Source organism: Rhineura floridana, chromosome 10 (genome assembly GCF_030035675.1).
Source record: "Rhineura floridana isolate rRhiFlo1 chromosome 10, rRhiFlo1.hap2, whole genome shotgun sequence".
NCBI lineage: Eukaryota > Metazoa > Chordata > Lepidosauria > Squamata > Rhineuridae > Rhineura > Rhineura floridana.
This window is the reverse complement of record NC_084489.1, coordinates 55,548,817-55,566,212: the sequence shown is the minus strand read 5'-3', so window position 1 is coordinate 55,566,212 and position 17,396 is coordinate 55,548,817. Positions and strand designations below refer to the sequence as shown.

Genomic DNA, 17,396 nt, shown 5'->3' with positions numbered 1-17,396 from the left:
CTTAGTAGGTCTGTTCTTTCAGGGACAAATGCTTCTGTTTTACCATGAGAAATATACATAAGTTTTAATGTTACATGGCATTCTTTTAGGAAGCTGTGCTTTCTCTCTTCTCTTTTTATCAGCTCTGCTTGTCATATGAAAAGTTCATTTACCTTGCCTACATATAAATGATACATTTTAATAATATCATTATTTGGCTGTAAGACAACTAGTGCAGAACAGCTGGGGGCTTGACATTGACGTAGCTAAGTGCTTTTGTCTAATGTATAAATGAGAATTCCAGTATCATTTAACTTCAATCTGAGTAACCCTTGACAAGTCATAGTTTTTTGTTTTATGTAACAGTAATTATCTTTTGTGTAACATAAATAAAATATGTTGCTTTATATCAGTTACATCATAGAGCTGTATATTTAGTGCACAAGTTTAAAAAGTGGAATAATCAATTGGGTACACAAAAATGTAAAAGTCTATTTCTGGCTTCCATACTTTGCTCATGTTGTACTGGTGGAACACTGAACCTTCTTGTTCTCTAGAAAAGCACAAGCACTCCAGGAAGATCCAGGAGGATGGTGAGACAATGTTCCTCTGCTTCTTTGGATGTTCTGCACTTATTGCCTACAGCAAAAACATGTTCATGGCCACAACTTCCCTTTGCATTTGACCTGTGCGTCTGTAGTCGAAGAAGATAGGCTGAGTTGCACCAGGGAAAGGGTGATGCATCTCTTTCTGCCTGCCTGATTTTTCCCTATATACTTTGTGTCCATGAAAGTTCCTTTAGCTAGAAAGTGAAAAATGAATAAAGGCTGTAAAATCTACCTACACACTGATCTAACTTATGCAAGGAAACAAACAAAAAACCCCTGACTACACTCCCCTGTAGAGCTCTTTGAGTCATTGTATTTAAAATTCTTTATCCATGATCTTGAAAAAAGTGGTACTTAAATGTCATTGGAGACAACGGACAATTGGATATAGTGCCAATCCATGGTTGAGCATTATGTGAGTAAGCTTTGGGGTTACATGTTGCCCATCCCTCTGTTCTCTCATGCTGCCTCTGACTTAGGATTTCATGGCAAATTATAGTTTGCAGTTGAACCTGAAAAAGACAGTTATGGTTTTTGTAATCCAGCCTTGTAAATAAGTGCATAAATGTTTCTAGGAAAAGGACCAAAAAGCACCGGGTAGGAAAAAAGGAAACAATTTATTATCCATTGCATTTTGGACCACTGTGGTTCATCAGGGAAATCTACAATTTAAAAATATTTGTAATTTCAAAATTGAATATTATAGAAAGAAACTCTTTGATAAACAATATGTAAAAATAATGAACCATTCAAAAAACAAGTTTAGAAAATATACATTATACTTATAGAAGTATAAATATTTTAAAATGTCAGTTCTTATAAACCAATATTATGAAAACAAAATGCATACATGTATATCCAATAACAGAAATGGGATCTTGTTCATGATTTTTTGTTGGAGGGAGGTTTTGCTTTAGGTTATTTAATGTGGAGAGATTGTGATTGTCTATGGAACAAGGAGCCTAGCACTCTAGTGTTCAATATACTACCTAAAACCCATGGGGAGTTTTCTTCAGCTTCAGTTAAATCTATAGTTTCAGGATGTGATGCAATTTTAGAGCTGCTCTATAGGTATGTAAGATTATTTTTGGCTCCTTTTGTGATGTAGTTGACATTCTATGTAAGTTAAATATTAAATCTGTGGAATATCTTTTCTTTTGTGCAATAGACACTAAACTTAGACAACAGCCTTCTTAGACCTATTTGAGTAGGTGATAATAAAATAATACCATCAGCATACAATAGAATGGAAATCTTTCTTGACCGTATTGAAGAAGGAAAGAATTCTGAACCAGATAACTTTGAGATTATATCATTTAAATATAAATTCAAAGTGATGAGGCCAGAAGGCACTTTTGTTTTACACCTTTGGCGGTGGCAATAGGTTCAGTTAAAGAACCAGAATCCGAACTCTTACTCTAGCATATGTGTTGGTATAGAGTTCTTTAATCGAGAACAAGAGACGTTTATTGATAGTTGTACCAGCCAATTTAAGCCACAACTGGTTTCTGTCAATCAAATCAAATGCTGCAGCAAGGTTGACAAAGTTGACGTAGAGGTGTTTGGTGGTGCCTGTAATGCCCTGTCAAACTAAAAAATAAAGGGTTAAGAAATGATCAGTAGTACTTTGGCCTTTTCTCAAGCCAGCCTGTTTGGTATGAATGATATGATTAGAAGTTCCCCAATCCTCTATAGCTTGTTTCAGGTAAATTAGCTGTATAATTTAGAATCTATGTCCAAAAGACATTGGCTGGTAGTTGTTTGATCCCTTCTATCGCCCTTTTTATAAATGGGGAAAACAATGCTGTGTTTCCAACCAGCTGGAAATATACCTGAGTTATTAATTTGAGTAAACACTTTAGCCAATAAAGGGGCCAACCAATCAGACAAATACTTGTATATTTCAGGTGGCATCATGTCTTCACCTGGGGCCTTGACAGGCTTGAGAGATGTAATAAGATTCTTTATGTCAAATTTAGAGACAGAAGGCCACTGGGACAGATTAGATGCTGCAAAGGAAAGAGAGGATTAAACTGCATTTGGAAAGAGACCTTTCTTCATGGTTTATTGATGGTTCTCAGATTGAGCAATGCAAGGAATTTAAATACCTTGGCATTCATTTTATGGAAAATCTCTCTTGGCAAGCTCATGTGGAAGCAACTAAAGGAATGGCCTTAACAACTATTTCAGCCATCCTTAAATTCTTTTGCACAGTGGGGGTTCTTTAGTCGACCCAGCTCTGAAAATTTACCAGAGTAAGGTAGTTATTTTATATGGTGTGGCAGTGTGGGGGCGGGATGATCTTTTGCTAGGTAAATCAGAGGTTCTTCAAAACAACTTTCTTCAGAAACTTAATTTTGCCCCCTGGCATACCTATAGCTCCGATTCGGGCAGAGCCAGAGCCATTAAAACCCGTGCCCACTGCTCCTTGATTAATATCGGATAACTTTATTAGAATCTTAAGCCAGGGTTTTTCCCAAGTTGTGTTACAACCAGTTGCTGAAATGCAATTCTTGGACAGCAAACAAATCACAATTTGTTTCAGACTTACTTTACCCGGTTGAGACATTCTCTGACAGGAAGTTAAAAGACTTTCTGAAGTTATTTTTAGGCACAGTGTATTTTTAGACAGACAAGCTATTATTAATTCAAAATTTTCAAAATGGTACAGACTCTGTAAATGTGATCATCAAAGTGATACCTATTCGTCCATGCTTACCTTTTCAAAACTTATGCAAGCTTTTACACCCCTTCGTTTCCAAACAATGCCAACAGCTTTGATTGACGGTAGATACTTTCGGACTCCTTTGGCCTTCCGCTTCTGTATATGTGGAGCCCCAGAGATTGAAGACCTGACTCACTACGTGCTGTTTTGTCCAACGTATTCAGAACTTTGATCTAAATTTCTGGGTTTTATTTTGTTGTGCCTGGTTTTTAACTCTGTGCCAGAGAAGATTTTTCTCCTCTTGTCTGATATAGACATTACTACAACTTATAGAGTCTCACTTTGTGCTTTGGCAGCATCAAGAATTCACAAAAATAAATCACTGATAATGCAGTTGCCTGTTTGGGGGAACCTTTAATTTAATGTTTTTGCTAAATGCTCTGATTTTAGATTATAACCTATTTTACTTTTATAAGTGATCAAATTTCCTGTTAATTTTATTTAAGTATTTAGATTTCTTGTTTCATATGTTATATCTGTTGTAAATAGCTCTATGTTTTAACTCTATTAATCCTTTATTTGTATCTGCAATGGCCTTTGGCCCAAGCAGTAATAATAATAATAATAATAATAAAATAAATAGATTTAGTAATAAACTTACAAAACTGGATAACAACAACTAGAGTTGTATATTAGTGACTTTGGATGTTGCTTCACTATATCCAAATATACCATGAGGATGCAATGTACAGAATGTGTTGGATCTGCGATAAAAGAAAATACCACCAATCCATTATATAGTATCCCTGACAGAATTGGTCCTCTGTAAAAACTACTTCGTTTTCCATCAGAAAGCATCTTATATCTACCTATCTGTTTCTTTGGAAAATCCCTATTTTAGTTTCAATAAATTTTTGAGATGTACTGTATGATATATTTCTCGTCTGGCAAGGGAACATGGAAGAACTTACTGAGTTTAATGTGTGGTTGAACAGCAGGACATGAAATTTGAGATGGGGTGACCTTGGGCCAGTCACTGCCTCTCAGCCTCAGAGGAAGGCAATGGTAAACCACTTCTGAATACCGCTTACCATGAAAACCCTATCCATACGTCACCCATAAGTCGGAATCGACTTGAAGGCAGTCCATTTCCATTTTCAAAGATTATTATAACATTAACTTATCTAACATCCTGGGTAAAAAGAAATAAATAAAACTGAGTACTACTCTTTGCGGCTGAGGGGCAAAATCAGACACAGCAGTTTGGGTTGAACAAAGGGCCACTTTTATTAAGACTATAACAAAACCCGTTAAAGTGACCTGCAGAGGGGAAACCTAGGTGCGGTAACTGTCTATAAGCAAGCAGCTTGCCATACAGTTCTTGGGCGACCAGCCCCTGCTGGGGCAAGGGCAAGACCTTCTGCTTACTCCTTACCCCAGCCACACCCTGTAAGTAAGCAGGGGGGCCTTCCCACGTCACCACCCCCAGAGCCGAACAACTCCGGGTGGATGAGGTAAGTTGGCCCCAAAAGCAGCCCATATCCTGCCCTTGGGCCATAAAGCCCTGACAGACAGGCCTCCGGAACCACCAATCACCTCCAAAGGTGCCTAATGGGGCCATCTAGCTGTCCTTACCTACTTCCCTTCCCGCACCTTACCACCACAAAAAGGGGAACAAATCTCTATTTAGTCTCCTTTTACCCCATTGCGAGGAACCTCTCGCCGACACTTCTGCAGGTCTCCCCAGAAGATGTCGTTCCCTTCATCTGTCAGGTGAACTCCATCAGCCCTGTAAAGTTCAACCCACCTGTGCCTTATATCAGGGTGATACAAAGCCAACCCCCCCCATGCGCCAAAAGGCGCCAACGAAAGCTGGTGGTTGACCCTTTTGTGTGCTCTACCATTACGCCCCGGGACCCCCAGGCAACACCATATCCAGCGAGGGAGCATATCTGACCAGATCAGATGACCAGAGGCCATTGTTGCCTCACAAACTGCATATCCTCACCTGCTTGCAAACTGAGGGCCTTGCCCTTAAGTAACCGAGGTCATTCCACCCAGGTGAATGACCACCACATGCGGAACCATCCGCACCAAACCTTGCTTGAACCACATGAGTAAGAGTCCATCCCAGCACGTACTTTGTCGACCCAGCCACTGAACCATGGCCCACCGTCTGAGGCCCAGCTGCGAACCAACTTGAGTTTGTGGCCCCAAGGCCAGCCCATAAGATCATGCCATGGCTGCAGAGTAGGCTATGCATCCGCTCCATCCCCATCCAGCAGCCTGCCAAAGCCAGAAACAATTGTAAACAGTTGGGTCCAGATAGACTGAGCCGGGTAGGCAACTCCACTGTCGTGCAGGCAACTCAAATTCTAGAGGAACATGTCCCACAACCGCTATGGGGTCTGCTTTCAGGCCTTGCGGTGCTAAGCCAAAACTTTGTGAGGGGAAATCTCTCCTCATTAATAATACACAACCAAGCCTGGAGCCTCAGGTATCCAAGAAACACTGTAACACCCTCACAGGGCAGGTGTCCCATCTTTTTCTTCTTGTTGTTGTTGTTATGTGCCTTCAAGTTGATTACGACTTATGGTGACCCTATGAATCAGCGACCTCCAAGAGCATCTGTCATGAACCACCCTGTTCAGATCTTGTAAGTTCAGGTCTGTGGCTTCCTTTATGGAATCAATCCATCTCTTGTTTGGCCTTCCTCTTTTTCTACTCCCTGCTGTTTTTCCCAGCATTATTGTCTTTTCTAGTGAATCATGTGTCCAAAGTATGATAACCTCAATTTCATCATTTTAGCTTCTAGCGACAATTCTGGTTTAATTTGTTCTAACACCCAATTATTTGTCTTTTTCGCAGTTGATGGTATGCGCAAAGCTCTCCTCCAACACCACATTTCAAATGAGTTGATTTTTCTCTTACCTGCTTTTTTCACTGTCCAACTTTCACATCCATACATAGAAATCGGAAATACCATGGTCTGAATGATCCTGACTACTATTAGTGTTCAGTGATTCATCTTTGCATTTGAGGACCTTTTCTAGTTCTCTCATAGCTGCCCTCGCCAGTCCTAGCCTTCTTCTGATTTCTTGACTGTTGTCTCCATTTTCTTAATGACTATGCTGAGGTATTGATAATCCTTGACAAGTTCAATGTCCTCGTTGTCAACTTTAAAGTTACATAAATCTGTTGTCATTACTTTAGTCTTTTTGACGTTCAGCTGTAGTCCTGCTTTTGTGCTTTCCTCTTTAACATTCATCAGCATTCATTTCAAATCATTACTGGTTTCTGCTAGTAGTATGGTATAGTCTGCATATCTTAAATTACTGATATTTCTCCCTCCAATTTTCACACCTTCATCTTGGTCCAATCCCACTTTCCGTATGATACGTTCTGTGTATAGATTAAACAAATAGGGTTATAAAATACACCCCCGTCTCACATGCTTTCCGATTGGTAACCAGTTGGTTTCTCCATATTCTATCCTTACAGTAGCCTCTTGTCCAGAGTATAGGTTGTGCATCAGGACAATCAGATGCTGTGGTACCACCATTTCTTTTAAAGCATTCCATAGTTTTTCATGATCTACACAGTCAAAGGCTTTGCTATAACCTATAAAGCACAGAGTGATTTTCTTCTGAAATTCCTTGGTCTGTTCCATTATCCAATTATGTTTGCAATATGATCTTTCCTTTCTAAATCCAGCTTGGATGTGTGGCATTTCTCGTTCCATATATGGTAAGAGCCTTTGTTAAGAAAATTAAGGATGTTCTAGATTAATTAAAAACTTTAGGTTACTTTTCTTCCATTAATTTTAGTTATGACTTTAAATTGCTGTTTATTTCATAAATGAAAATTAATACAAATAATAATAAACATACGGTATTTTAGCTTATTGTATTTCTACTTAAAATAACTCCTTTTTGGAGTATAGTTGTGATTGTTGTAAGCATGTTACTTCAGCTATATCTTTTATTGTTCTTTGCATTGTATTGTCTAAGAATTATTAGTGACCATGTGGAAACTGTTCTAGTCAGTAGAACTTCCAGAGCATAACTAATGTGTGCAATCTCTTTAGCAGAAAAGAATGGCTTGCAACAGTCTTGCTGCCTCAGTGAAACAATACAATCTGTCTGCTGCATGATGTCATTGCCAGAAGCTAAATAGTACAGTTTTTGTTTTAGTGGAAGAACTCTTTCATGTTGCTGGTTTGACCATGATGGGAATGCGGTTGGAAATGCTTCCTGTTCATTCACAGGCCCTAGGCTGTCCATGCATTTCAGCTTTAGAAATGACAGCTGAAACCAATTAGGTAGAACTATGAGACAGCTAAGTCACATGTAGATTTATCATTGCTGAGAAAGACAGGAGGAATGAAGAATATTTCATTGAAAATATAAGTGGCTAATTAATAGTGAATGATTACTGAGTAAGGAGACTGGGCCCAAAATCTCATTTTGTGAGATTTGTCCCTGAAGTTCAAAATAATGTGTATCCACATATGTAAATTTATCCCCTCCCACACTGTTTCTAAATACATATAAATGTGTTTTTATTTGAAAATGTGAACATGTATTCAAAGTTTTACTTGTCTGTTTCTTATAAATAAGCATTCTAAGTACAGAGACATAGTGCCATCTGATGTGAACCTTAGAAAAAAAGTTTCAAACTCCTTCGCACTGACAAACCCTCTGGGGCTGGAATCATACAATGTGGAGAATGTGTGGCTACTGTCAAAAGTAGAGAACGTACATGTCATCTTCCTCTCTGTTCCGTTCAGAGTGGGATCCACGAGGCTGAGACGCAGGTGTAATTAATTCTTGTTTTATTAGAGTAATGGATACATCAAAAGCAGTACGTTTCATAGAGAGCACTAAACTAACTCACTAGAATTCCCTAGCTGCACTGTAGACATGCTCTGCAACATATAAAGAAGGTTGATTCAGCAGCTCCTCCCCTGGAGCCGCAGGTTTAAGTAGGGAAAGTCCTTGATCTTAATCTCTGACTCCTTCTCAAGTCCTGCCTCTGACCAGTCCGTTTCTCGCGACGACGAGCACGGGGTGACGGGGGGCAGGCGTCCAGTGGCTCGTCCGAAAGGGCCTCGGCAACAGGCTCGATGTCAGGGGGAAGTTGCTGTCCTGGTGCCTTCTGAGAACCACTAGGCAGAGGGGGAGGGAGCGCGCCCTCCGGAGCAACTTCCAGTGGCTCCTTGTCTTGGTCTGGGGGTGGGGCACACTCTTCTTCAGAGAGAGCACCATCCGTGGGAACTGACCCTGGCTCCAACTCACTCCCACATCCCCTGTCCTGCGGAGACTCAACAACTCTTGGATCTACAGCTCCTTCTGACAGCTGGGGACCCTGAAACTCATGCCTTCCCCCTTCCTGTCCCCCGTGGAGGAGCTGAGGCCCAACACTCTCTCCCCTTTAATGAGAAAAAAGCCTCTTCTCCGCTAATTTGCTGCAATTTGCAAGGGTGAGGGAGTTTTTAACACAATGATAATGTTATGTTTTGTAATGTACTTCTTTGTCATGGATGGACCATTATTTGGTAAAGTTTGGATTGCAAGGGTGGAGGGCCTGTTTGGCTATCCTGCCCTTGGAGACTGATGGAATTTGATGGGTTCCTGAATGCTCTGAGGGATTTTCCAGCAGAGAAAGCTGATGATCATGTCAAAGGGGGTGGAAAAAAGTGGATGTCATTCAATATAACAAGCGGTTGGAGGGAGGTGCCCAGAATGACAAAACAAAAAGATAAAAAGTCACAATTTTATTCCATTTGTGCAATTAAAATATGTAAAAAGCCCAATGCGTTTCGGCTAATCAAATCTAGCCTTCGTCAGGGGCTGAAAGAGATGGATATACATTGAAATTACTTAACATACTATTCAAAATTGTAACTTACAGTTTCAGTTTTTTTGGGGAGGGAAAACAAACGTTTTTCTGTTATTATGTTATTATGCTTGTTATTATGTTATTATGCTTGAAACAAGCATGTGAGTAATAATAACATAATTATGTTATTATGCTTGTTATTATGTTATTATGCTTGAAACAAGCATGTGAGTAATAATAACATAACAGAAAAACGTTTGTTTTCCCTCCCCCAAAAAACTGAAACTGTAAGTTACAATCTTGAATAGTATGTTAAGTAATTTCAATGTATATCCATCTCTTTCAGCCCCTGATGAAGGCTAGATTTGATTAGCCGAAACGTGTTGGGCTTTTTACATATTTTAATTGCACAAACGGAATAAAATTGTGACTTTTTATCTTGTCATGTCATTCTGGGCACCTCCCTCCAACCGCTTGATCCTGTCAAAGGCCTAGTCTCGCTATAGAATGATGAGAGGAAATGGGCAGTTGACATAATCACTCCCAAGCATCCTTCCCTATATTGCAGGCCTGATTGGCTCCTTGGTACTTTGGGGAGCTATGGGCCATGAAGTAAGCCAGCCAAAGACTAGAATGGAAGTGGCACAAGTGTTGCTCTGAAGCTAACCAAACATTGGTTAGTGCATGTAATTTTGCTTACCATGTGACAGTGTAGGTGATGAGAAGGTGCATTTTGCGGCTTGCATCGCATAGGGTCCACAGTGACCAACTGTTCGTACATTTTAAGGATAATGTTGCTTGACTTTGGAGTGACCTTGACTTCACAATTGTTGCAGTTCCAAGCAAAGTACCCAATGCCACTGGCAACTTATACAGCTGGATAAGGGGGACAAAGTGCTAGTAGCTATATGCTGAACCACATGCCCTCTTGACCCTTGTCCCTCTTGGCTTATTAAATCTAACAGTGGGGAGTTGACTAGTTGGGTTTAGAGCATGGTTAACACTTCATTGTATGAGGGGATGGTTCCTGTTGCCTTGAAAGAGACCACTCCTGAAGAAGCTAGCTCGGGGCCTCTTGGTTTAGAATAACTACCAACCAGCTGCAAATAACCCCTTTATAGGGAAGGTGGTGAAGAGGGTCAGGGTGGGACAGCTGGAGGCATTCTTGGATGACACAGATTATCTAGACTCATTCCAATCTGGGTTCAGGCTGAGTTGGCTTTGGTCACATTGATAGATTATCAAGAGTGGAACAAGGGAGTGTGACCTTGTTCCTGTTGCTTGACCTCTCTACAGCTTTTGATATGATTAACCATGGTATCCTGCTGGGCTGGCTCCATGGGATGGGAATTGGGGACACTGCTACAGTGATTCTAGTCCTGTCTACTGAGTTCAGAGAATAATCGAGTTCAGAGATTAGCTTTGGAAGAGTGCTTGTCAGTCCCATGGCTGTGGGTTACCACAAGGCATTATTTTATCCCGAATGCTATGTAATATCTATATGGGAGCAGTTGTTAGGAGATTTGGAGTAAGGTGCCATCAGTATGCTGATGACACTCCACTTATTTCTCTGTAACATCTGAATAAGGAGAGGCTGTGTGAGTCCTGGACCAGTGCCTGGATGCAGTAGTAGGTTGGATGAGGGGAAATAAGTTGAGCAAGCAAGAATTGTAGCAAGATGGAGGCGCTGTGGGGGAGTGGTTCCCATGTCCAAGAAATTGGCTAAATGCCTGCTGTTGACGGGGTTGTACTCCCAGTGAAGGAGCAGATATGCAGTTTGTGGTGGGCTTCTGGATTCAGCTTTGTCACTGGAGGCCCAGGTAGTTTCAGTGCTTAGAAGTTCCTTCTGCCAGCTCTGGCTGGTACAATAGCTGGACTGGGTGAGTAGTGTATGCATTGGTGACTTCAAGATTGGATTCCTGCAATGGCTTTATGTGGGGCTTTCCTTGTGCTTCATCTGGAAATTGCAGTTAGTGCAGAATACTGCAGCACTATCCCTGATAGGAGTGATATCCTGTCAGCATATAACAACCCAGCTCAGAGACCTGGGCGAAGTTCAAGATGTTACTGTTAGTATATAAAGCTCTCGCCCACTTGACCACTTCAATCTGTAGAACTGTCACTTTTATAAGTGCCACCAGCGGTATCACTAGGGGGGTGCGGGGGGTGCGAACCGCACCGGGTGACACCATCAGAGGGGGTGCTGGAGCTGGCTCGTACGGGTTTTTATTTTGTCTATTAAACCTAGAACTTCATCACTATTTCCCTCAGTTCCTTAGACTCCCTTCCTGCAAATGTTGGTTCAGGTTCACGGATCTGCCCTATAAACTCTACTGTGAAGACAGATGCAAAAAATTCATTTAGTTTCTCTGTGTGATGTTCCTATATTAATGTATATATGGTAAGTGTTGGTTGTTTAGAAGATACATGGTAAGTGGAGTGAAAGAGGAGGGGGAGTGAATGGGCAGTAGAATGCTAGATGATTGGCTGAGTTTTTAAAATGGCTGAACGTATAAAAGGAAGAGTGGTGGTGGTGGTGGATGAGGTGAACTGAGTGGGTGGTTTTGGTGGGTTTAGAGAGTTGTTTGCCAGGAGAGAGTGGAGAAGGAGGGGGGTGGAGTTCGGATTAGTATTGAGTAAAACCATATGCTTATGTGCCTTAAGAAGAAATCTTGTTAATCTTGTTAGCTTTGTTATCTTTAATAAATACTTAATTTGGTTTACCAAAGGCCTGATCCTTGGCTGGGGTTTCACAGACCAGAAGGGAGGGTAAGGTAATGACCAAGGCTGAAGGGAAACTGTAACAAATGGTGGCAGCGGTGAAGAGAATAACAATACCAGTATTCAGAGTCTCTGGGAATACTAGTATTAGGACGTGACTGGTGGTTGCCTAGCAGGGGGATCTGTTGAGATCTGTGCTAGAGCGGGGAGAGAAAAAATAAAAAAGGACAGTCCGGACTGGTGGAGTCCCTGGTGGTGCCTAGTGACAGGCAGTAGCCACGCGCAGGTAGGAACCTGACAGGGAGAGCCAGGGAAGGGCGTCACACTCTGCAATCTCCTTATTCTGCTTTGGCTCCCTTGTCATCCATGGGGCCAATCGCCTCCCTAAACGGTCTTGTCATTTGAATGTATTTAAATATTTTTTTGTTGTTGGTTTTTTTCTTAGCAATGTGCTCCTCAGATTCTTTTTTAGCAGCCCTTATTGTCTTCTTGAATTTGTTTTGCCAAAGTTTGTGCCCCTTTTTGTTTTCCTCATACAGACAAGACATTTTTGAAGGAAGCCTTCTTGCCTCTATAGCGATTACTGCAGTGCATTTAGCAGTGTAAATAAGGGAAATATAATTCACTAATAGGCAAAAAACCTTGTGGTTTAACAACGTACCTATAGCCCACAGCTATATCTATCAAACTTTAAAAAGCAGGGAAATTGGGCAGCTATAGTGAATGCACCAGGGGAGCAGGAGACTTGAACTCCTCTCTGAGATATTGGACTGCCCTACAAATTCGTCAAAATGCAAACACCATTTGGGTTGGTCTTTCACAGTCCAATCCACTTTCTGTGTAGCTTGGAAGAATTTGGTAACATATGCCTCTGAGCATATGGTGAGTGGTGGCAACACCTGCCATTTCCAAAGATGGAGAATTATATTTGTGTATGTTTGTTGGAGTTCTTCTTACTTTGCTTCTTTCCTGTGTTACTAGTGTTTCTACAGAGAATCTAAACTAGAAAATTTTATTTCCCTCATTATTCATCCTAGAAATCTGTGTCAAATTTATATTTATTAATTTCAAAGCCTTTTTATTGGTCAGTGCCATATGATGGTGAAGACAGCCTTTTGTAATTCAAATTGGAGCTTATGTTCTATTTCTATTTCTATTTGCGATATGATCTCTGGTGCCTCTTCCGTTTCTAAATCCAGCTTGGCCTTCTGGCATTTCTCGCTCCATATATGGTAAGAGCCTTTGTTGTAGAATCTTGAGCATTACTTTACTTGCATGGGATATTAAGGCAATAGTTCGATAATTACTGCATTCCCTGGGATCCCCTTTCTTTGGAATTGGGATGTATATGGAACGCTTCCAGTCTGTGGGCCATTGTTTAGTTTTCCATATTTCTTGACAGATTTTTGTCAAAATGTGGACAGATTCAGTCTCAGTAGCTTGTAGCAACTCTATTGGTATGCCATCTATTCCTGGTGATTTGTTTCTTCCAAGTATTTTAAGAGCAGCTTTCACCTCGCATTCTAAAATTTCTGGTTCTTCATCATACGGTTCCTCCGTCAATGAATCTGTCATCCTGTCATCTTTTTTATAGAGTTCTTCAGTGTATTGCTTCCATTTTCCTTTTATTTCATCTCAGTCAGTCAGTGTGTTCTCCTGTTGATTATTCTACATCCCTAATCTTGGTTTAAATTTCCCTTTCATTTCTCTAAACGTTTGGAACAGGGCTCTTGTTCTACCCTTTTTGTTGTCCTCTTCTATTTCTATACAGTAACTATTGTAATAATTCTCTTTGTTCCTACGTACTAGTTGCTGTATTGATGCATTTAGGGTTCTGACTGTGTTTCTATTTCCTTTTGCTTTTGCTTTCCTTCTCTTTAACCATTTTAAGAGTTTCTTCAGTCATCCATTGAGGTCTTTCTCTCTTTTTAACTAGAGGTATTGTCTTTTTGCATTCTTCCGTGATAACGTCTCTGACTTCCTTCCATAGTTCTTCTGGTTCTCTGTCAACTAAGTTTAAAGCCTCAAGTCTGTTCCTTATTTGATCTTTATATGCTTCTGGGATGTTATTTAAATTGTATTTTGGCATTATGATTGCTTTGTTGTTGTTGTTTAGCTTTACTCTGATTTTCAATACGACCAGTTCATGATCTGTACTGCAGTCTGCTCCTGGTCTTGTTTTCGCAGAAAGTATGGAACTTCTCCTGCTACCAATTATATAATCAATTTGATTCCTATATTGACCATTTGGTGATGTCCATGTGTACAGTCGTCTTTTTGGTTGCTCAAAAAATGTGTTTGCAAGAAACAAATTATTGGCTTCACAGAATTCAATAAGTCTTTCTCCTGCTTCATTTCTGTCTCCTAAGCCCCATTTCTCCACAATTCCTAGTTCTTCTCTGTTCCCTACTTTTGCGTTCCAGTCCCCCATGGTTATCAGAACATCTTGTTTTGGTGTGTGATCAATTTCTTCCTACTCCTGCGTAAAATCTCTCCAAGTCCTCTCCTTCTGCGTTTTCCGTTGGAGCGTAGACTTGGATGATGGTTATGTTGATAGGTTTCCCGCTTAATCTCATTGATATCACTCGCTCAGACCTTGCATTGTAGCTCATAATTGCTCTTGCTACATCACTTCTCACTATTAAAGCAACCCCATTTCTTCTTAATTTCACATTTCCTGCATAAAGTATTTTGTAGTTGCCTGATTGAAAATATCCCATTCCCATTCATTTTAGTTCGCTCTCACCAAGTATTGTAATGTTGATGTGTTCCATTTCTTGCTTGACAATATGTTTATATATTTATTTATATATATTCATTTCATTTATGAATGGCTCGAAGCATCTCAAGCATTTGAAGCATGTTGTAGTTATGAAAATTGTGTCTTGTAATATTTTCTTCATTGTCTTTGATTTTACAAGAAATTACTTCATGCCCTTAGAAGTTAATTATGCCCTTAAATGCCACATGATTTTTGTTCAATAACTTCTGCTCAAAATAGGATTTAGTCTGGCACTATCCTTTGTTTTTAATTTACTTCTCATTTTTCATGTTGCTCAAAATACTGTTTTCATTTGATCAAAATTTATGAACAATATAAGAATTTTTCTTAATTTACCCTGAAATATCCATTTGATCGTAAAAGTTCTTTTATTTTCCTTAAATCTGTTTGAAATTTAATACTTTATGACAGTACAGTACAGACCATTAAAAGGGAAAGAGATGCATTTTAGTGTTTTATAAACAATATTGCAGCAGGGCCCCACTCATATGACGGGTTACGTTCCAGACCCCCGCCTAAAGGTGCAACCCGCTGAAAAGTGGAACTCCATCAATAAAATGGTGGCTGACGTCTGAAAAATGCCGTAAAAGTGGAACAAGCGCTGTATGAGTGGGGCCTTACTCTAATTGAAAGCCGCTGTATTAGCGGAACGCCAAAAAGCAGGCCACTGAAAAGCGGGGCCATACTCTGTTGGCTATGGAACAAGGTAAGAGAGCTTGAAGATGATGTCAACATAGCGCAACTTAGAAAATGTTTCCCATTATTTGCTACATCTTGCAGGAGTAATGACTAATAAGAGTAGAAGGATAATTTGTTACAGTGATATATAGATAGCAGTAATATATATTCCCCCCTTTCCCCCCCTCTCTTCCAGCACACTGATTTATGTCAGTACATGGACAAACATCCTGGAGGACTTCATCCAGATAATGTGAAGGTACGATGCCACTTCCCAAATCATCATTATGACATTAGGCTTTTTTTTAAGTGAGAATTTATATAGTGCTAATGCAACTAGCTTACTCCTATAAGTGATGAAAGTACTGTGTAAACTAGCATTTTTAATTACTGCTTTTACTACTACTTGTAAGCTACTACTACTACTTGTAAGTTGAATGTTAGTGACCATAGTTAAAGATGGCTTTTTATTATTTGATTGAACTGGCTGCCTACTGGGAAATCCACCAGATTGTTTTAGCATAAACTGGAATCCAGCCAGTCTTGCAGCATGCTTCTTAGAGACCACCAGGTAATATTTGTTTAGTGGCGTTGTGTTTTAAACCTCTTAAGCAGTGAAATCATCAGAAATGGACTGTATCACAACACTTGCTACAGGTTTTTTTATGAGATGACGATTTATGTTTGGAGTAAATGTTCTAAGGAGATGCTTCAACAGGTTGATTACATTATATGAATGTATTCAATTAAAAGGGTTAGGGTTAGGTTGATCACAAGCTGAATATGAGCCAACAGTACGGTGGCTGCAAAAATGGCAAATGCTATGTTAGGCTGTATTAACAGAAGTATAGTTTCCAAATTGTGTGAAGTACTAGTTCCCCTCAATTCAGCACTGGTTAGGCCTCATCCTGAGTACTGCGTCCAGTTCTGGACCACACTTTAAGAAGGACGCAGACAAACTAGAACAGCTCAGAGGAGGGCAATGAGGATGACTAGGGGACTGGAAACAATGCTCTGTGAGGAGAGACGGAAAGAACTGGGCATGTTTAGCCTTGAAAAGGGAAGACTGAGGGGAAATATGACCGCACTCTTCAAGTACTTCGAAGGTTATCACACAGAGGAGGACCAGGATCTCTTCTCTAGTGTCCTAGAGTGCAGGACTCGGAATAATGGGCTCAAGTTACAGGAAGCCAGATTTCGACTGTACATCAGGAAAAACTTGCTAACTGTTAGAACAGTATGAGAACAGAACCAATTACTTAGGGAAATGGCGAGCTCTCTAACACTGGAGGCATTCAAGAGCAGCTGGACAGGCACCTATCGGGAATGCTTTAATTTGGATTCCTGCATTGAGCAGGGTGTTGGACTTGATGGCCTTATAGGCCCCTTCCCACTCTAGTATTCTATGATTCTATGAATATTGTTTCTTTTCAAAAATGTGTTTTTATGCTCCCAGATTAATTTCTGGTTCTATAACATAATACTCATGGCATTTCTGGAGGCAATCAAGTGAGTTCATGCATGTGGAAACATTAACACTGAAATATAACTCTTCTGAGAACAACTCATTCAGCATTATATTGAAGAAATCTGGGATTCTACTCCCGCTTGTATCGCTGAATGTTATATTTATTTTTGAGGTATTTGTAGTCTGCCCTTTACTGAAGACTTCCAGGCTTGCAAACAATAACATTAAAATCAGGATTAACACTATTTTTAAAAGAACAAAATCAATCAATCAGCAACATAAAATTAATAACACCACAAATAAAATGGGCATCAGCAGCAAAAATAATATCACCATGCACATCATCCCTCCCCAAAAGCCTGGGCACCAAGGTGTGTCTTTACCTATTGTACAAATGAAAAAGATGTAGAGGCATAGTGCACCTCAGAGGGGACACTATTTCAAAGCTGTAGGGTCATTGCAGAGAAAACCCTCTTCTGGGTCCCCACATTATGAATCTCGCTCCATGGAAGAACCACCAAGAGGGCTTCCTCTGTAGAAATTAACATGGAAGCTTTAGCAGGAATATGGATAATTGGTAAAAGCTATTATATTTTATTGATTGATTGATTATATAGTGTTAAATGCTTTGGAATTGGTCTAGGGTCACTTCCA

The 17,396-nt window shown here is 40.1% G+C and overlaps 1 protein-coding gene across 12 annotated transcripts in view; it reads left to right on the top strand.

The window, feature by feature from the left end:
• The window catches only part of CDK14 (cyclin dependent kinase 14), a 571,841-nt gene that overhangs the window by 178,808 nt on the left and 375,637 nt on the right, over positions 1-17,396 (top strand). For all 12 annotated transcript variants that reach the window (XM_061586439.1, XM_061586434.1, XM_061586445.1 and 9 more), the window contains one exon: positions 15,471-15,533. In XM_061586439.1, the coding sequence (XP_061442423.1) occupies positions 15,471-15,533 (63 nt within the window). The remainder of the gene's footprint in view (positions 1-15,470; positions 15,534-17,396) is intronic.